At 43.2% G+C, this 22307-nt stretch overlaps 1 protein-coding gene across 1 annotated transcript; it reads left to right on the top strand.

The window, feature by feature from the left end:
• Positions 1-6837: 6837 nt before the first annotated feature.
• On the top strand, positions 6838-17664 carry LOC130883643 (cytochrome P450 4A10-like). The gene is made up of 11 exons (XM_057784276.1): positions 6838-7026; positions 8185-8329; positions 9187-9314; positions 10598-10722; positions 11098-11252; positions 11669-11775; positions 11875-12065; positions 12162-12295; positions 14140-14204; positions 14361-14420; positions 17632-17664. The coding sequence occupies exons 1-11, from the start codon at positions 6838-6840 to the stop codon at positions 17662-17664; spliced, it is 1332 nt and encodes a 443-aa protein (XP_057640259.1).
• Positions 17665-22307: the final 4643 nt, after the last annotated feature.

Raw genomic sequence — 22307 nt, 5'->3', positions numbered from 1 at the left:
GAAGAAACAGTGTGCAAACAATGAACATTAACTGTTCTCCTAGCTGAGCCTGTGTTGGACTCTAGTGTCCAAACACCGAGGAGGAGTCGCCCCCAGAGACCACTTCATACACCACAGCCGATGCAAAAGCATGAGGATTTTATTAATTCTGTCATGACAGGGTTCCCCAGCATTCAGGAAGCCGAGGGACCCCGAATAGATGGCACAGGCTACTTTTAAAAGGGCCACAGAAGCAAGGGGGGTTGTTCTTTGACTATTCTGATTGGCTTATTCGAAAGGGCTATTACCAATAATTGACTGGAGAGCTGTTGCCAGATCAGGTGAGGTAAGAGGTCATTTTGACCCCATTTCCCAGGGGACTGAACCAAAGCATACGTATTTGGGTAACTGTTCAGGAACTGACTATGTAGCTGTTAGGTCCTTGGTTCCCAGGGGAGGAGGGGAAGCACTATGGCATGGAGGCTGAGAGGATTCAGAATTGTCAGAAATGGCTTCAGGATTGTCTTAAAGTCTTACACCTGCTATTATACCTTAGCCCTGCGTGGTCCTCAGATAATTGTGGGGAGTGGAAAAAGCCCCAAATAGTAGAAGCCTTGAATGAATGTGTGTTGTTGACACGGGCATGGCCATGTCAAGGAGCCTAGACTCAAACCTGTAGAAAACGGCAAAGCTTCACTTTCCTAAGGTGAATCTCAGAGGAACAGCAAAGCCTCCTCTGGTCAGTGTGTAGATATTGGTAGTGTGAGCAGAAAGCATGCATCATGTCTTTCTTCCCCTGGAGAGTATCTGAAGAATCTGATTGTTCTTTGGACTGGAGAGGGAGGAGGAGGAGGAGCGGGAGGGGAGGAGGTGGAAATTTTTAATTTAAAAAAAAGAAAAGAAAATATAAAAAAAAACTTTGACTACATATGATCAATTAAAGGTGCCCCCTTGAATGAATTGTGTGAAAACCCCTGCCATATAAACAACCATATAAACATCCACACTGAGCTTGTGAAGGGGAACTTCAGCTTCTCCACCAGAGACCCCAGTCCACTGAATCCCAGCTGTACCTGTGTGTCTGTGTCTCTGTGTATGTGTTTGTCATTTCTTCATTCCCTCAACACCCCAGTCAGGTCTGTCCCTGGGGCCATGCCGGGGCAGCACAAACACTGAGGAGTACCACATTCCTGCAGCCAGGCCTGCTGTGTTGTCTGATCAGAACTTACAGAGATTGGACAAGGTAATGTAAACCTTGACTGACAGCACTCGGGAGGCACAGGCAAGTGGATCTACATGAGACCAGCCTGGTCTACGAAGAGAGCTCCAGACCATCAAGGACTACACAGAGAAACCCTGTCCTGAAAAACCTCCCAAGGGTCCTGCTGCACACAGCCCCCAGACACTGATACATGACCTTTTTCCCTACTGTGCACCCCATAATGTGCCTTTGTGATCTTTCAGCAGCCTCGTCCCTTAAGGCTCTCAGAAATGGACTAGCATCCTCCCTTCCAGTGCTGTGTCATTCATGCCTTGCTTTCCTGGGTTCATCAAATCAGCCCTACCTGGTGTAAATAACAGAAACTAAAATGTGACCCACCCACCCTGAGTCACAAAAGCAGGCGTTGTCCTCACAGCTATGGAGAGGCTAACTTCCTAAAGGGACCAGTCAGGAAAAAAATAAAAACATAAATACTTGAGCGTTAGACCACTGAAACACGCTCATACACAGGTATCATCAGTGCTGATATTGTGGGTGAAGAAGCTTCTTGGAGACTACACTGTTTGCACTAAAACCAGTGTTACGACCATACTGACATCCTGGGTACATCTCCAGAAGAAAGACTCTTGAAGAAAAAGAAAAAAGAAGAAAACTATCCTACAAATGCAACAGAGGCAAGTGATCAACCAAGCACAAAGCAAGAAGAATGAAGACACAGTTAACATAATAAAAAATATCTTTCCAGTAACTATTATGAAAAAAATAAATGAAATGCCTTAAGAAAAAACATAAAATGAAGATTCTAAGGAAACTTGAAAAGATGTGAAAGAATACAGACTTTATTAAAAACAAACAAAAAAATCCATCACTTGAGAAACTATAAAAAGAAATAAAGATGCTCAATCATACTATAAAGATATGTGTTCAACTATGTTCCTATCAGCATTATTTTTAATAGCCAGACCCTGGAAGCAACCTAGATGCCCCTCAAATTGAAGAATGGATAAAGAAAATGTGCCACATTTACACAATAGAGTACTACTCAGTGGTAAAAAAAAAAAAATGACATCTTAAATTTTGCATACAAATGAATGAAACTAGAAAACAGCATCCAGAGTGAGATAACCCAGATGCAAAAAGATGAATATAGTATGTACTCACTCATAAGTTGGTATTAGCTATAAACAAAGGATACTGAGCCTGTAGTTCATGATCCTAGATAAGCCAAGTAACAAAGTGAGCCCTAGAAACAAGCATATATATATCCACCTCAAAAATCGAAAAAGACAAGATCACCTTACACAATTGGGAACATAGGGGTGGAGAGAGAAGACAAGGAAGAAGGAGGATAGGAGGGGAGAAGCAGAGGGGCTAGGAGAACTTGAGGAAATGAGATAGTCGAGAATGAGGAAGGACAGAGATGAGAGCAAGGAAACTTGATTGAGGGAGCCATTGTGGGGTTAGCAAGAAACTTGACTCTAGAGAAATTCCCAGGAATCCACAAAGATGACCACAGCTAAGACCTTAAGCAATAGTGGAGAGGGTGCCCAAACAGGCCTTGCCCTGGAGTCAGACTGATGAATATCTTAAATATCACCATAGAACCTTCATCTACCAACTGATGTAAACAAAGGCAGAGACCCACATTGGAGCATTGGCCTGAGCTCCAAAGTCCAGTTGAAGAGGGGAAGAAATGAGAATATGAGCGGGGAGGTCAAGACCATGATAGGTACACCCGCTGAAACAGTCGACCTGAGCTAATGGGAGCTCACCAACATCAGCTGGGCCAGGAAGGAACAAGCATAGAGTCAAACTAGTTCCTCTGAATGTAGCTGGGACAGACTGCGGGGCCACTGGAATTGGCACCAGAATTTATTCCTACTGTTTGTACTGGCTTTTGGGGAACCTCTTCTTTTCGGGTGGATACATTGCTCAGTCTAGATACAGTAGGGAGGACCTTGGATGTTCCCCAAAGCATTGATTCTTTCCCACCTTAAGGAGTGGATGGGGGGCTGTGAGGGTAAGTGGAGAGGATGGGAGGAGGGTAGGGAGTGGGAACTTGGATTGGGTATGTATAATGAAAAACAATAGTTTGTTTTCTTTTTTAAAAAAATAAAAATTAAAATAAAAAAGAGATACATATCATAAAAAGAACAAAAAAAACACCCTGGTTACAGGGTGAGGAACTTGGTCCAGCCTCAACTTGGTATGCCAGACTTCTTGACTCCCCAAGGGAGTCCTTACCCCTCTGAGGAGTGGATGAGGGTAGAATGAGAGTCAAGTTGGGCAGTGGGAGAAGGGAAGGGAGGGGAACTATGGTTCATTCGTAAAATAAACATTTTTTTAATGGACAAAGAATAAAGATGCCAAGTGGTGGTGGCGCGCCCCTTTAATCCCAGCACTTGGGAGGCAGAGGTAGGCAGATCTCTGTGAGTTCGAGGCCAGCCTGGTCTACAAGAGCTAGTTCCAGGACAGGAACCAAAGCTACAGAGAAATCCTGTCTCGAAAAACCTGAAAAGAGAAAGAAAAGAATCAAAGAGATACCACAGAGAACTCAATAAATGAAATAAAAATACCACTGAGAGTTGCAATACCAGATTGCATCATGGAGAAGGACGAATTCAGAGCTTAAACACAGGCTAGACAAATAACTGAACTAGACTAAACAAAGAGAAAGAAATAGGAAAAGGCAAAGAATAAAGTATAAAAGATGAACAAGACACTCTCAGCAAAAGTACGGACATTGTAGAAGTTACAGAATGAAAAGAAACCTACTGCGTGAGCGCTGGTAAGGTGGCTTAGTGGTTCCTGCTTTCAAGTTGATGCCATGAGTTCTATCCCTGGAACTCACCTGATGAAGGAGAGACCTGACTCCTGTAAGTTGTGCTCTGACCTACATACACATGATGACATTCATGTGCAACACACATACAAATAAATAAGTCTAGTTAAATAATATCTGAAAGTCTACCAAATATTGAGAAATGCATGAGCTTCTAAATGCAATAAATTCAAAGGACTCTGTTTAGATTAAACTGATATAGTCTTGTCAAAGTTAAGCTATTTTCAAGCCCTTAAAAGTCCAAGGAAAGAAATTCTAAAAACAAAAGACATAAGACAAGTCACATACAAGCAAGGCTGTAGTAGACTAGTGTTAGAGTCCAGAACAGAAACTTTTCAAAAAAAGATTAAACTTCCAAATATTGCCCCCTCCCCCCACTCCCCTCCCCCTATCCCCACTCCTCTTCTCCTCCCCCCACACCATTCCTCCTCCCTCTCGATACTGAAGAGCAGTCCAAATTCCCTGCCCTGCGGGAAGACGAAGGTCTTCTATCTACGTCCAGGAAGGTGAGCTTCTAAACAGGCTAAGCTCCCACAAAGCCAGTTCATGTATTAGGATCGAAACCTAGTGCCATTGTCCTTGGCTTCTCATCAGCCTTCATTGTCCGCCATGCTCAGAGAGTCCAGTTTCAACCCATGCTTATTCAGTCCCAGACCAGCTGGCCTTGGTGGGCTCCCAATAGATCAGTTCCACTGTCACAGTGGGTGGGTGCACCCCTCGTGGTCCTGATTTCCTTGCTCATGTTCTCCATCCTTCTGCTCCTCATTTGGACCTTAAGAGCTCAGACCGTTGCTCCAAATCGAGTCTCTGTCTCTACCTCGATCCATCGCCAGATGAAGGTTCTAAGGTGATATGTAAGATATTCATCAGTATAGGATAGGGTCATTTCAGGTTGCCTCTCCGCAGTTGCCCAAGGTACCAGCTTGGGACATCTCCCTGGACACCTGCGAACCCCTCTAGAGTCAAGTCTCTTGCCAACCCTAAGATGGCTCCCTTAGTTAGGATATATACTTCGCTGCTCCCATATCCACCCTTCCTATATCCCAACCATCCCAATCCCCCAAGCTCCTCCCATCCTCCCCTTCTCACGTTTCTCATCCCATTTCCCCTTTGCCCCATGCCACCTCACCCGCAAGTTCCCAGTTTTTGCCCTGCAATCTTGTCTACTTCCCCTATCCAGGCGGATGACTATACGATTTTCTTTGGGTTCACTTTCTTATTTAGCTTCTCTAGGATCACAAATTATATGCTCAATGTCCTTTATTTATGGCTAGAAACCAATTATGAGTGAGTACATCCCATGTTCCTCTTTTTGGGTCTGGGATACCTCACTCAGGATAGTGTTTTCTAGAGGAGGGGAGGGAAATGGGAAACGGGGAGCAGGTGGAAATTTTAATTAAAAAAAGAATAAAAATAAAAATTTAAAAAAGAGAAAAGAAAAAAGAAAAAGAAAAAAAAGATTAAACTTTCCAATTAAAAGAATTATGTTGGCTGAATGGATTTTAAAAGTCAAATTCAACTCTATGCTGTCCACAAAACTTCATAAGATGGTGTGGAAGAATGGAAAGAAACCTACTGGTTCCAGAAAAACAGCACAAAACAGCAATGAGGAAGGAAGATCTGAAGTCCATGGTGCTGAAAAGGCACCCATGATCCTGCCTAGCCTGGCTCCCAGCGTGATTATGACAGAAAATTTGTCAGAAAGAGTCCACAATCAGAAAAACATGATGTCAAGAAAAACCAGGTTCATTTCATCTATTACCCCACAGAAATAGAACCCAGACTGAACTGAAGCAGTAGAAATAATAGAATCATAACCATCAATGCTGATGCTGGAAGACATAAAGGTTAACATAGCAAAAAAACAAAATAAGTGTGTGTTTGTGTGTGTATGTGTGTGCACACGCGCGCACGCGTTTGTATTTGTTAGTTGACATGTTCAGGGGAAATCCCTTGAGGTAATGCTCATATTTATCCAGTCAAAAGATACTGGAGCTGAAAGATGTGCTCAGCATCTTGAAAGGCTCAACCCCTTTCAAGAAGCAGATGAATGATCCAGAAATGATGGAAGACATTCACCAGAGCCTTTGGTGTCACAAAGTGTGAACTGACCATGAGACCTAGAGAGAGAAGGGCAGCAGTGCCTAGTTGCTCTGCAGTCTGAACTAGCAACCACTCACAATCCACTTAACATGGACAATTCAGAAGAAACTATGTAGGCACTGGGTTTGCTATATGAACTCAAGGAACTCCCAAGAGCAACAAGTAAAAAATTAAGAGATGAGTCCTGGGGAAAGACCCAGACTATAGTGACCCCATAACATACACCACTTCAGCAAGGTGGTTAATTTATGTAACGATATTGTTTGAATTTTAAAACCTATAAATAAAATTGTGGATAAAAAATGAATGGATGAATATTGAAAGAAATGATAATTACTATGCCTACCTAATATGTGCAGTATCCATATGTTGAAATATCACACATTACACTATAAATGTATACAGAAATATATGGTGAAAAGAAAAATAAGACAGAAAATATATAAATGTTTTTGACTAACACAAAGAGAGAAGGGTGGCTGCAGGTCTGCCCTTGACCACTGGCAGCTGACAAATCATTTTTCTGCCTCTCAAAGTAAATCATTCACCTTAACTGACCAACTGCACTGTGAGAGTAAACTCTGTCTGCCTTCACCTTTCTCCCTCCCACTATATAAAAAAAGGATTTATACAGAAGGTAGAAAGGATTCATGAGAGTGAGGGGAGTCTGTGACCCAGGAGTGGCTGCAACATGAGTGTCTCTGCTCTGAGCTCCACCAGATTTGCAGGCAGCATCTCTGGCTTCCTGCAAGTGGTCTCCGTGCTTGGCTTGCTTCTGCTGCTGCTCAAAGCGGTCCAGTTCTACCTGCAGAGGCAATGGCTACTCAAAGCTTTCCAGCAGTTCCCATCCCCACCCTTTCACTGGTTCTTTGGACACAAGGTATGAGGAAAGGAGAGGGTGGGAGGGAGGGCAGGGAGAATGGAGGTGCAGAGAGGATGGAGGTGCAGGGAGGATGGAGATCTCAGAGACTGGCCATCAAGTTCACAGGACAAAGAAGTATAAGAAGTCCAAGTACTTCATGAGACACAGAGCTCAGGTTGAGAGTCATTCCAGCATTACTGTGGTTCAACTTGTCTGGCTGTAGCCAACTCTGTACTGAGAACCCTGCAATTGAAGGCTGTGGTTGAGCCTACTTAGTCTCCTCTTCTGCAGGATGAGCACCTTCAACAGCCTCTGCTGTTCTCAAACAGATTCTAGGTGGTTCCTTGCATAGTCATTCACGGTTATTCTCTCCCAAGCTCAGGGCTTGCTGGGAACACAGAAGTCAGTGAGATGGAAGCCTGGCCCTGTGGGGTTCTTGGTGTGGCAATGGTACACATCTCAGGAGCTGTCAGGCACAGGAAGAGTTCACACTACTGGGATGAGTGGGTAGCTGGCCCAGATGATTTCCCCTCATTGCAAGGGAATTTTCAGGATGGAAAGATTATGACTAAAATCCTGAAATCATGGCACAGAAAGGAATAAGGCTGTGTAGTGGCCTCACATGAGGGCACCAATGTCAGAATTTCCTCGGGGTCTGTTTGGTTCTCTATTCTCTTTCACAACCCATACTCTAAGCAATTTTCATAAACACACCATCGCTTCCCTATACCACAGTGCTCAGTTCAAGAACCAGGCACACGTGTCTGAGATCTCCCAGGAAGGAGATGGTGCAGCACCCTGTATATTAGGAATGGAAGGTATTGACCTCTTGCACTGTCACCCAGGAAATAAGGACCAGAGTCAAGAGGGGGATACATGAGGAAGCATTCAACAAAGGATTATGCAATGGATGCTCTTAGAAGGACAAGGGGATGTGGTACTTGTGTGCAGAGCTGAGGATTCACGCAACAGCACTGTCAATTCTAGCAAAGGACCAATACCCTGTGTCCCCGGTGTAGCAAAGCTCTAAGTGATAGCACAGATAGTCCGTGAAACTGCTATAAATCCTTAATACTTCTGAAAAGTCTAGAACTTTGTTCCTATGCTTGTTTGGCACTTGTCTCTAACCCAAAAAAAACTAAACTAGAGTCCAATGCTTCATCTTTCCCTCAACAGCAATTGCGGGGTGATCAGGAGCTACAGATGATTATGAAGGTTGTGGAGAACTTCCCAAGCGCCTTTCCTCGCTGGTTCTGGGGAAGCCAAGCTTACTTTACTGTCTATGACCCTGACTACATGAAGGTGATACTAGGGCGATCAGGTGAGGGTATATCATTCTGAAAAGATTTGTGCTGTTGTCTTTGTAACTAGTCCAAGGCTGTTGAATTCCTGAAGACTGTAGTACCAGGCCATTGCCCTACACACCCTAACAATGATTCTCCCAGACAAAACCCCGGAACATGGCCAGCAGCACTCAGTATTGAAATTTCAAGCCTTTAGCCAAAAGTCATTATATTTCTTTGCTATTTAATCAAATTAAGATAAGTAATGTAAATTGTCCCAGGTCTGAAAAGCACACTTCAAATGCATATTGGTTTGAGGTTTGAAATCTCTAATTGTTACCTGGCTGTTGGTATCAGATGATAACTAAACTAAGACAGGATCCACAGTAATACACACACACACAACAGAGAGAGAGAGAGAGAGAGAGAGAGAGAGAGAGAGAGAGCTGCCTTACTTATCCCATTTCTTGTTTCTGTTTCAGATCCAAAGGCACATGGAGCCTACAGATTGCTGGCTCCTTGGATTGGTATGTGTGTCTGCATGGAGAACGTGGTCTGGCCCCAGTTAGAGCGTCCAAGACCTGTGACTCTGTTTCACAGAGAACAAAATGTGACAGGCTACCAGTGCCTTGATCTAGCCCTCTTCTCCCTGGCCCCAAAGAAGTAGAAACAAGGCTTCTGACCCTTCACTGCTCCAAACAGTATGTTCCTGGTTGGTCTACCACACCCCAACTCCTTTGCAATTTTTATCTCACAGATGTAATCATCGCAGAGTGTATGCCAGTCACACAAGCTAGGGAATTCATAGAGCCCCCTACCCCAAACACACACACACAGTTTATCTAACAGGCTCTCTGATTCCATCTCTCACACACGTACACCCATTCCTGCCCAGGCTATGGTTTGCTCTTGCTGAATGGACAGCCATGGTTCCAGCACCGGCGCATGCTGACCCCAGCCTTCCACTATGACATTCTGAAGCCCTACGTGAAAACCATGGCTGACTCTGTCCAGTTGATGCTCGTGAGTTCATTTGAGATTCTTCTCCTCTACTCCCCTCAGCCCTGATAGCCTTTCTACATCAGCAGCTGCTTCTCCTTCTCTTCTTCTTCCTCCTCTTATTCCTCACACTCCCCTCTCTCTTCTTTCACTCAATCTCTCTTCACCCGCTCAGAGTGTACTCCAACAAGCTCCACACGTGTATTCTAGTATGAATACAGGTTCTTCCAACATAGGTAGAACAGAAATAGTCCAGGTTCCAGAATATGGCCATACTTTGCCCAAGGCAAAGAGCATCATGGTAGACAGAGACTCCAGTTACCTCTTCACATCCTCAACTTCAGAGGAACTTCCTAGGATGATACCGAGCCAGTGTTTCTCTGTGTCAGTGCTCTGCATGGACTTGAGTGATATCTCAGGGAAATGGACTCCAGACTCACACTGTCATAGCCAAACACACCACACCACAAACTTTCAACCAGAATCTGGATTCTGACTCAGTTGTTCTCCACAAGCTTTTGATGAATACATAGAAAAAGAAGTCACTGGTGTCCCGTCAGAAGTGTACATAGTCGCTACTTGGGATTTCTTATGCTCAATACATGGAAGTCCTACCATTGTCTCAGGCTGGGCTCAGCTCTGCAAATGCAGATGTATCATCTTCTTTACTCCCTAAAACAGCATTGTTTGTCAGATAAAACATCTTAACTCATTGCAAACATTTGAAACTTGTTTCCTAACTTACGGGTCTCTGAATTTAATTTTGCAAGTAATTTACAAGAGCATAAGTATACTTTGCAAAGCTTTGTTTTGAAATCTGTAGATCCTATTATCTAAACTGAAAAACGTAGAACATGGTATCTGATAATATACAGAAATAATACAGTACTGGTGACAGAGGTTTCTGTCCCTACCAGTCCAGCAGCCATTGAAACGCAAAGAAGACACAGAGGCCAACATTATTTATAAACTAGTTGGCCAATTAGCTCAAGTTTCTAATTAATTAATTCTTACATATTATATTAACACATAATTCCTGTCTTTGATAGCCACGTGGCTTGGTACCTTTTATTAGTGAGGTATTCTCATTTTTAATTCCTCTGTGTCTGGGTAACTACTGCAGACTGAGCCTTTCCTCTGCTGGTCACCCTGACAATACTTCCTGCCTGGCTACTGGCCAATCTGTGTTTTATTAAACCAATACAAGAAACTAATCTTTACATGGTACAAGATCACTGTCCCAGAGTACAATATACTGAGCACAAGTCTTCTGTGGAAATTAGGTCAATGTTCCCCTCCCACTGCAGGACAAGTGGGGACAGCTGGCTGCACAGGACTCCTCTATAGAGATCTTTCAACACATCTCCTTGATGACCCTTGACACCGTCATGAAGTGTGCCTTCAGCCACAAGGGTAGTGTCCAGGTAGATGGGTGAGTTAAAACCATCAAACTTCAAGGCCTTTGGTCTCACCTACTGGGAATGCCTCATCTGATATGCAGGAGGTGAGGCAACATGGATACTTGCATCCACAAAAAAAAAAATTAAGAGTCTGAGCCCATTCCAGATCAATTCCTGACACACTCCAACCCTGCCCCAACCACAGATCACTGATCCCTACCTGAGGTGGATAACGACATATTCATGCCAACTTCTGCAGTCTTGAAAATTACAAGGGTTATAAGACAGAATTAATGTGTGCATCAATGCTATCTATCTCAACCATACAGCATATCTCTTCCCAGAGTCCATCTATCTGCAGGTCAGACCCCTCCACAGTCTAATCTATTCTGTATCTTCTTCCTCAGAAATTACAAGACCTACATCCAGGCAATTGGGGACCTGAACAACCTATTTTATTCCCGTGTGAGAAATATCTTTCATCAGAATGACACCATCTACAGTCTGTCCTCCAATGGCCGCTTGGCTGACCGTGCCTGCCAACTTGCCCACGATCATACAGGTTCAGTCTGTAGCTCACGTCTCCCCTCCTTGCCCAGGGTTAGATCAAAGGGGCTGCTGATGACTTCTGAGGCAGATCTAGGCCCATCTGTGCCCCTTAGTGCCAGGGTAACACACATGTAGATATTCTTAAACTGCAAATATTTGAGTTGGAAAGTTAGAATTCCAGGGACTGTGTGGGTATCATCATATTGGTAACATTTAGTGAAATCCGACCAAGCATCTCAAGCAGAGCTTCCTTGACCCATGGTCCTGCGAGGAGGTCTGGCCTGTATCAGATGGTACTGGTCTTCTAAACCTGCCCACTCCTTACTTGCTGATCCATGTATAGCACATAGCTTCAGGCAAGGAGACACATGGTGTTACATGGGGTTACTGTAGCTCTGGGGTCTATGTGATACTAATGTTCTGGAACAGATGGAGTGATCAAGATGAGAAAGGATCAGCTGCAGGATGAGGGAGAGCTGGAAAAGGTCAAGAAGAAGAGACGTTTGGATTTTCTGGACATCCTCTTGTTTGCCAGAGTGAGTGTGAATCACAGAGCATGTGTATCACAGAGAGTCTGCCTGGGAAGACACAGCAAGGAACAAGCACAGTCTGATGACACCTGTTGCCTCCCTCAGACAGAAAATGGGGATAGCTTGTCTGACAAGGACATCCGTGCTGAGGTGGACACATTCATGTTCGAGGGCCATGACACCACAGCCAGCGGACTCTCCTGGATCTTCTATGCTCTGGCCACACACCCTGAACATCAACAGAAATGCAGGGAGGAAGTTCAGAGCCTCTTGGGGGATGGATCCTCCATCACCTGGTAAGAGTTCAAATGGTAGAAGAACCCTTATTCTTTGGGTAGGGAGGAGCTGCTGGTCTCCAGTCTACCTGAACTTCAGGATGGACCTTGTTTCAGGGATCACCTTGACCAAATGCCCTACACCACCATGTGCATCAAGGAGGCCATGAGGCTCTACCCACCTGTCCCAGGCATTGTGAGAGAGCTCAGCACACCTGTCACCTTCCCTGATGGGCGCTCTTTACCCAAAGGTATGAGTTTTTACCTGTCCAGAGATAAGGGCGGATCAGAAGTCTGTGTGCTTCAACAGTCCTGAATCCTGCTTGGTGTCCATTTCCTTTTCAGCAGATAAGTTCCTCTTACTCATAAAGTACATTTTCTAATGTGGGACATAAGCATAAATGATCTCCTATAAAGTTAAGTGACCTCCAATTCTGCTGCTTTTCATGAATAGTTGTAAGCATTGATTATTTATCAGATACCACTCCTTTTGAATCCAGGTCCTTATCATTATGTATCCATTCCAGTTTGGGAACACTGATATTCTTTGATTCTTATACTCTAGACTCATTCCAGATGACAACACTATGTAATTTCATAGCCAGGCTTATCCCTCATATGTCCTCACTGTCACATGTGTGTTTTCATGTTGCGACTAGGAACATGCATGCATGTTTGCACATACAAGTGGAAGCCAAAGGTCATTTGTTTCAGTTCTCACAGACCATCCACCTTGATATTTTTGAGGTCAGGATGTCTCACCCTGATCTATAACTCACCTATTAGGCTAGGTTGGATGTCCAGTGGGTGTCGGTCCCCACCTCACAAGCATTCAAGGAAAAATATGCACCACTACACACAGCTTTTCATATGGTTTTGCAAATCAAATATAGGTCCCCATGCTTGTACAACAAACACTTTTCCAGTTTATCTGACTCTCCATCCCAAATGCACATCTTTTTATCATCTTCTATAAATGATACAATTTGCAGAATTTTTATCTGTGAAGAACTGCTATTTATATATTTATATAAATATTTATGTATAAATTAGAATCCAGTGTGGCTACAGACTCTTTTAAGGCAATTGGTGGCTCTCCATCACCTAATGGTAAGACCATATTGCTGAACACACAACCTACTTATGCCATCAAGCACAGAAAAAATGACCTGGCACCCAACTAGAAACTATAATTCTTAAACCAAATATTGAATAAGGTTTACCATCAATCTTCTTTCACTGATTGTTTTGCATTTATACATGCACAGAACAAACACACACACACACATAATTACTCAATCCTTGGGAAATTCTTTACAAAGAAACATTTAAATATGGTATTCTGACTTTATCTCTCAAAGTTATTTGCTGGGATGTACCCAATAGATAAAAAAAAAAAATCAACCCTGTCTCGAAAAACCAAAAAAAAAAAAAAAAAAATCAAACAGAGGCTAGGGAGATATGTTACGTTCCTGGGTCAAAGTAAATGAAGGAGATCAATAAATCCCATGTTATGAGTCACATATGGTCTAGTCCCTGATAAATGCTCAGGTTGATGGCAGAGATGAACTGATGAGCAGATGCTAGACAGACCCTTTGAAATGTCAGGTTGATGGCAGAGATGAACTGATGAGCAGATGCTAGACCGACCCTTTGCGATGTCAGGAGATCGCCCTTTGTGTCACACCTCATTCTCTCACAATCCTACTTAGACCACGTGCTGCTTTGCTGATGAGCTATAACCCCTCTCTGAAATAATATAAACTCAACTGAAAAACCATACTAAAAGAACAGGGGGACAATATTGGGGAATGAATTCTTGGGCATCTTTGCAGAAATCCTTCATCAAACTAAGTTCTAAGCTGATTCACTCCCAAAACTCGGGTTTATGTCTTTTTTGCTTCTCTATCTTTATAATCATTTTTATACTCCTAATTTGTACCTCAAGTTCATTTCCAAGTCACCCACATCTACCCATAGTGATGATGCTTATTACCAAGACCTTTTGTGAAGGTATGTCCCCTACTGTCTCAGGAACCAAGGTTCACATCCTGGGTATCACCCACCATCTCCCCTATTCCTTTCTGCCCCACAGGTATCTCAGTCACACTCTCCATTTATGCACTACACCACAACCCGAAGGTGTGGCCAAACCCAGAGGTAGGAGGCTCCACAAGAGGGCAGGGGGAGATCCTTCCAGACCAAAACCTGCTGTCCCCACCTCTAGCATCTTGTCCCCTGGTGGGTTTAAGCAGTGGTTTAACCTACTTGTCCTGACAAAGATGTCATGTCCCTGCAGGTGTTTGACCCTTCCAGGTTTGCACCAGATTCTCCCAGACACAGCCATTCATTCCTGCCCTTCTCAGGAGGAGCAAGGTGAGACATTCTGTGTACATTGATGTATACTGTGGGGATATTTTCAGCATACCTTGATGTTTTTGACCTCATGCATACATGACATCTCCAGGTATATTCTATTGGTGGGTATGGGGGAAAAGCTTCTTGGGAATGTGTCTATACACATAAGGAGGGTAGCATTGCAGGCCAAACCTTGACAAATAATATATATTCCTTACATTACACGTAGAGGCTGTGTGGTCTGTCTTCAGACAAAAAGCGTTAAGGTGGAAGAGAATAAAATGTTTCTGAGAAAATCCTCTGTTTTATATAAAACACATAGCATTTATTAAGGTTACTGGTGAGTGAAATATAAAAGACTTTTGAAATAGCTACTGAACCAGTTGAAGGTTTTATAATGGCTTCTAGTAAAATCCTCATGTCTCCTATGGGATCTGTAACATGAAGGGCTGCTCGTGGGGTTTCTGTCCTGCCCTGTTCCCACAGGCGGAAAGTCCCAAAGAAAATCACACAGAGAGTCTACATTAGGTTATAAACTGATTGGCCCATTAGCTCAGGCTTTGTATTAGCTCTTTTAACTTATATGACTCCATTATCCTTAACTATGTTAGCCACATGGCTCAGTACCTTTCTCAGCCGGGCAGTTTACATCTTGCTTTTCCGTGGTCTGGGTGGGAATGGGAGGAAAGGGTTTCTCCTTCCCCGAATTCTCCTGTTCTCATTGCCCTGCCTCTACTTCCTGTCTGGTTGATCTGCCTATACTTCCTGCCTGGCCAATCAGCATTTATTTAAAATATGATTGACAGAATACAGAAAATTCCCCGGCACCAGGATCTGACTCACTGTTAGCTTTTTATAATTTCTGATTTTTTTTCCTTTTTTTTTTTATTCTTTTTTACTTAAAATTTCCAACTGCTCCCCGTTTCCCATTTCCCTCCCCCTCCTCCCACATATTGCCCCCTCCCCCCGCTCCCCTCCCCCTATCCCCACCCCCTAGTCCACTCCCCCTCCCTCTCGATACTGAAGAGCAGTCCAAATTCCCTGCTCTACATGAAGACCAAGGTCCTCCCACTTCTATCTAGGTCCAGGAAGGTGAGCATCCAAACAGGCTACGCTCCCACAAAGCCAGTTCATGTATTAGGATCGAAACCTAGTGCCATTGTCCTTGGCTTCTCATCAGCCTTCACTGTCCGCCTTGTTCAGAGAGTCCAGTTTCAACCCATGCTTATTCAGTCCCAGTCCAGCTGGTCTTGGAGAGCTCCCAATAGATCAGTTCCACTGTCACAGTGGGTGGGTGCACCCCTCGTGGTCCTGATTTCCTTGCTCATGTTCTCCCTCCTTCTGCTCCTCATTTGGACCTTAAGAGCTCAGACGGTTGATCCAAATTGGGTCTCTGTCTCTCTCTCGATCCATCGCCAGATGAAAGTTCCTGTGCCATTCTCCTTGGCCTCTCGTCAGCTCTCATTTTTTATTGATTTTTTTGAGCTCTACATTTTTCTCTGCTCCCCTCCCTGCCTCTCCCCTCCCCTTCAACCTTACCCCAAGGTTTCCATGCTCCCAATTTACTCAGAGTTCTTGTCTTTTTCTACTTCCCATGTTAGCTTTAAAGACAAAGCAGAAGCAGGTTTTTCTGGGCCTGTACTTCATAGGCTCAGAATTCATGAGTTACTCAGGTGGCAAATCAGATTTCACATTGCAGGCTACAAGCCAGTTGTTCTCCCAACATAGGCTGTCTAGCATTGATGTACTTGAGGTTGAATGCTCCTTCCTGCAACTCAGAGCAAATCATGTCACTGACACTAGAAGACAGAGTGTCTTGGGTAACGCAACTCAAGTTGTAATAAAACATGCTGCTGCTGGCATTTTCTGAAACAGTTTCAGGCTTGCCTCATGATCCCTCTGCCTCAAAACATACAGGCCACTACATATTGCTTTGGTCATATGCTTTGTAATTTCCATAAATTTAATTCCATATTTATTCCTTAAATTCAAATAAATTACATTTTAGAGCCAAGTAAAAATGACTATTTTAAATTTAAAATAAATTACTAAAGCATTATTTATTTTACTCTTTTTTAATTAAAATTTCTGCCTCCTCCCTGTTTCCCATTTCTCTCCCCCTCCTCCCATGCATTGCCCCCTCCCCCACTTCCCCCTCTTCCTACTCCTCTCCCCTTCCCCCCACTCCATTCCCCCTTCTTCTCGATACTGAAGAGCAGTCCAAATTCCGCACATTCTTATGTGGCAGCTTCTATATTAGATAAAAACATGAGAATGAATGATATTCTCCTACCCCTTCCTCCAACTCAAAACGTTATTCCACAAAGACAAATATATCTGTAGTTCTCAATTTTTTCATTTATTCATTGAGCAGTTTGGGAAATGTGTTGTTTCTAACATCATCCCATGCCCTGACTGTGGCATGTCATTAAACATAACACTGATGGGGCCATGGATGCCCCAGAAGTACACGGAGAGTCACAAAGAAATGAGAGGCAGCTGCTAATTGGCCTGAGCTTTGGTACTATGCAACCTGAGGGAGAGGAGACATTGTCAACACATCAGCAACTTGAAGTGGGAAGTGAGATGGCAGAAAATAGACGAGGGTATGAGCCAGTCAAGGATGTGGCTGCAGCTAGGCATCTGAATATATTCCTGCTTGACGGAAATACAGAGGATCATTGTGGAGGTGGAGTCAGGGAGATCAGGGCAGTTCAGGAAGGAAAACTGAAGCAGGAACAAGGGACATTTCTGAAGTACAATTAGATGGTTACTGATGCTGAATAAGGAGGCAAAGATACCATAAGTAGGAGCCAAAGGGGACAACAAATTGAAGATTCACAACACAATCCTCCTTAGAAACTTTGCTACTGAAATCTAATTCCACTCCTTGGAAGCCATGCCCGAGATCCACCTGGATGGAATAAACTAAGCAGTGATTAACTTTGTAAATAATTCACAAGTTTGAGCTCTAGTGCTTAGAATACTGGCCTAACAGACTTCATAACTCATAACTTCAGAACTAGGGTCAAAATAGCCTTGAAATATATAGAGGATTAGTCAAAAGTCAGGAGAGCCACAGCCTAGGGAAGACGTGGGCATGACCTGTTATGACAGAGGTAAGACGGGATCTGTGAAGGTAGCCCCTGAATGCTGTTCTGGGCTATTTCAGGGGCCTCTCATGCTCAGGTCAAAAGTCATTGAGTTTCATTGTCCGTTTCTGACACAGGAACTGCATTGGGAAACAATTTGCTATGAATGAGCTGAAGGTGGTTGTGGCCCTGACCCTACTCCGCTTTGAGCTGCTGCCAGATCGCACCAGGGTCCCAGTCCCCTTACCACGACTTGTGTTGAAATCCAAGAATGGGATCTACCTGCATCTCAAGAAGATCCACAGCCGGGCGATGGTGGCGCACTCCTTTAATCCCAGCACTCGGGAGGCAGAGGCAGGTGGATCTCTGTGAGTTCGAGACCAGCCTGGTCTACAGAGCTAGTTCCAGGACAGGCTCCAAAGCCACAGAGAAACCCTGTCTCGAAAAACAAAACAAAACAAAACAAAACAAAACAAAAATAAGATCCACTAATTCTGGTAGGAACAAGGACAGACTCGATGAATAACTCCATGTATTTTATTGGATCACCATGTCTTAAAATTAGAATTCAACAGCAACACTAATTTCAGAAAGCCCACAAACAAATGGAAATTAAACAATGCTCACTTGAATAATCAATGGGTCAAGGAAGAAATAAAAAAAGAAACCAAATACTTCCTAAAATTCAATGTAAATGACCATACAACATACCCAAATTTATGGGACACAATGAAAGCAAATTAAGAGGAAAATTCATAGCACTAAATGCCTACGTAAAGGAGCTGGAAAAACCCCACACTAGTGAGTTAACAGAACACCTGAAAACTCCAGAACAAAAAGAACAAATCAAATAGTCAGCCCCTAAACATTCATACAAGTGACATTATATAGACTGATCAGGTGTGATTTCTGTATTTAGGAACATACACACATGCATATACATATAAATGTAGTATGTGTGTATGTGTGTAAAAACAAATGAAGGAAAAGAATAAATAAATTTGAAAGAGAGAAAATGGATTTATAGAAAGGACAAAGAAAAGGAAAGAAAGTGGAAAATGATGTAATTATACTCTAAAAAATAATTTAGAAATATCTATGAATCTCAAAACTAAGTTTTCAAAAGATTAAATAAAACTTCTATAAAATCTCTTTCAACATTCCAAACAATTAGGGAAATGCAAACTTTGAGACTCATATAATGCCAGACAGAATGGCTAAGACCAAGAAAACAATTGACAACAAATTCTGGCAAAGATGTAGAGAAAAGAGTCAAACCCTGGTAGATCGACCATGCTGCAGTGAATGGTCATGCACCCAGGAGTACATGGGCAGCACAAATTGAACTTGACAGTTTGGGGTGGGAGAAGAAGACACAGAGAAGAGTATTAGGGAAGTGGGACACAGGACTGGGAGGAATTGGGAGAGGGGATGAATATGATCAAATCAAATTATATAAAATTCTCAAAGACTCATAATTTTAAAGAAAAATTACATAACTGTAATGAGAGTCAAGTTCAAACTCTTTCATCTATTCCCTCATTTTAGGGGTAAAAAGATAGGTTCTGGGGCAAAAGAGGGAAAAGGTCACCATCCAACAGTCCAAGGTAGAGGAGAAGAGCACCATGTAGATACCGAGAGCAGTCATGAAACTGGGATAAAGTTCAGTGAGATGGGAGGGTAAATTGTTGCATTCCCCTTTGCTCTAGTTTTTAACAGAGCATGGGATTTAGGACAGAAATAAAGGACCTTCAGCCCTGTGGGTTGAGAAATACACCCCTTGTTATTAGAGAAGGCAGAGGAGAAAACATTTGGAAGCATGAAATCAGCTTCTGGGGAAGGAGTCTTATAGTCCAATACAGAAGGTGACCTCACCATAGACTCTCAATGATTGATTTCCTTTTTACAGTAACATGTTGCCTCTATGTTATCAGTTTTTCATCAGTAAAATAAGGACAAAGGTAAACTAACCATACTTACTCAACATCTGATAAACTAGACTGAGGTCTTTTAAGCCAAAGTTGGTGTTTCTTTTTCTTGTTATGTGTGCACTTCCTACCACCCTGCCTGGCACACAGTTAAAAGTTCAGGGTAAAGTCACCAGCAAAACAGCAAAACATCTGATTAGATGTATTTGCCATGCTCTTAAAAAGGCCAAAGCCAAGTAAATCAAGCTCTATCCACTGGATGGTGTGTAGAAGGAGCAGCGGGCTGTGTTCCTGCAGCCCGGCTCACAGCCGCCTGGCTAGCTTATGCCTCAAAATAACAACACAAAAATTGTATTCTTTTAAACACTGCCTGGCCCATTATATCTGGCCTCTTCTTGGCTAACTCTCATGTCTTTCTTAACCCATTTCTAATAATCTGCGTAGCTCCATGAGGTGGTCGCTTACCGGGAAGATTCAGGATGTCTGACCTGGGTGCTGGCTCCATGCATCCATCTCAGAGAGGAGAGCTATGGTGTCTGCCTCACTTCCCTTCTTCCCAGCATTCTGTTCTGTCTAATCCACCCACCTAATTTTCTGACCTATCAGGCCAAGCAGTTTCTTTATTAATTAACCAATGAAAGCAACATATAGACAGATGACCCATCTACATCAGATGGTGCATGAAGGTAGAAAGAAACATCACACAGAGCCTGAGTCCCAAGAGGTCCTTGTAAAGAGGGACACAATGTCCTAGTAAAGGTGGACACAACATCTACTGTTAGAGTTCCTCACAGGAGATCAAACCTAAGCTTCACGCCAGCATGAATGCATTGAGCAGTTCCTGTCCAACAAACAAGCATCAAAACACTTGCTCTTAGAGAAGCCAGAGCCCAGTTTGCAGTGCTCTCAGGTAATCTCACACTACAGCATTAACTCAGGCACAGCCACCACTCAGCCTTCTCCTGCAGGACACCATCTTGAGCTCTACCTTTTCCCACAGAATCCCACAATATAGCCAATCAGCACCAATCAACTTCCTAAATTACCACAAAGCAGCCTGCTTTACAAAGGCCATAGGAAAAAGCATAGAGGCCCTTTCCACCCACCAGAATCCGCAGGAGTGCCTGGGCAGCCAGCCCTGATCAATTCAGTGAGTAAAGTCCCCATGAAGAAACAGTGTGCAAACAATGAACATTAACTTGTCTCCTAGCTGAGCCTGCTATTATACCTTAGCCATGCGTGGTCCTCAGACAATTGTGAGGAGTGGAAAAAGCCCCAAAGAGATGAAGCCTTGAGTGAATGTGTGTTGTTGACACGGGCATAGCCATGTCAAGGAGCCTAGCCTCAAAGCTGTAGGAAAATGGCAAAGCTTCACTCTCCCTGAGGTGAGGCTCAGAGGAACAGCAAACCCTCCTCTGGCTCATATGCAGATATTGATAGAGTGTGCAAAAAGCATCTATCATGTCTTTCTCCCCCTGGAGAGCATGAAGAAATGTCACCTAAAGAATCTTTGACTACCATGATTAATTAAACCTGCCCCCTTGATTGAGTTGTGTGAAAAACCCTGCCTCTCTGTTCATATAAACAAACACACTGAGCTTGTGAAGGGGAACTTCAGCTTCTCCACCAGAGAGCCCAGTCCACTGAATCCCAGCTATACCTGTGTGTCTGTGTCTCTGTGTATGTGTTTGTCATTTCTCCATTCCCTCAACACCCCAGTCAGGTCTGTCCCTGGAGCCATGCAGGGACAGCATAGACACTGAAGAGTACCACATTCCTGCAGCCAGGCCTGCTGTGTTGTCTGATCAGAACTTACAGAGATTGGACAAGGTAATTTAAACCTTGACTGACAGCACTCGGGAGGCACAGGCAAGTGGATCTACATGAGACCAGCCTGGTCTACGAAGAGAGCTCCAGAACATCAAGGACTACACAGAGAAACCCTGTCCTGAAAAACCTCCAGAGGGTCCTGCTGCACACAGCCCCCAGACACTGATACATGACCTTTTCCACTATTATGCACTCAATGATGTGCCTTTGTAATCTTGCAGCAGCCTCGTCCCTTTATTCTCTCAGAAACAAACTAGCATCCTCACTTCCAGGGCTGTGTCATTCATGCCTTACTTTCCTGGGTTCATCAAATCTGCCCTACCTGGTGTAAACAACAGAAACTAAAATGTGACCTACCCACCCTGAGTCACAAAAGTAGGCATTCTCCTCACAGCTATAGAGAGCCTAACTTTCTAAGGGGGCCTGTCAAAATAAAAATAAAAATATTTGTAGGCTAGGCCACTGAAACATGCACATACACGGGTATTACCAGTGTTGATATTGTAGGTGAAGAAGCTTTTTGGAGACTACAATGCTTGAACTGAAGCAAATGTTACTACCCTAATGACATCCTGGGTACATCTCCAGAAGAAAGTCTCTTGACAAAAAAGAAAAAAGAAAAAAAAAAACTATCCTATGAAGACAACAGAAGCAAATGATCAACCACACACACTGCAATAAGAATGAAGAAACAACTAACATAATAAAGAATATCTTTCAAGTAAGTGTTACAAAAGAAATCAATGGAATTCCTAAGAAAAAACATAAAATGATGATTCTAAGGAAACTTGAAAAGATGTGGAAGAATACAGACTTTATTTAAAACAAACAAAAAGTCCATCACTTGAGAAACTATAAAAATAAATAAATATGCTCAATCATACTACAAAGATAAATGTTCAACTATGATCATAGCAGCATTATTTTTAATAGCCAGAATCTGGAAACAACCTAGACGACCCCCAACCAAAAATAGATAAAGAAAATGTGGCACATTTACATATTAGATTACTACTCAAAGGTAAAAAAGCAAAGACATCTTGAATTTTGCATGC

The sequence above is a fragment of the Chionomys nivalis genome, chromosome 11 (assembly GCF_950005125.1).
Source record: "Chionomys nivalis chromosome 11, mChiNiv1.1, whole genome shotgun sequence".
Classification (NCBI taxonomy): domain Eukaryota; kingdom Metazoa; phylum Chordata; class Mammalia; order Rodentia; family Cricetidae; genus Chionomys; species Chionomys nivalis.
This window is presented reverse-complemented; position numbering and strand designations above follow the sequence as displayed.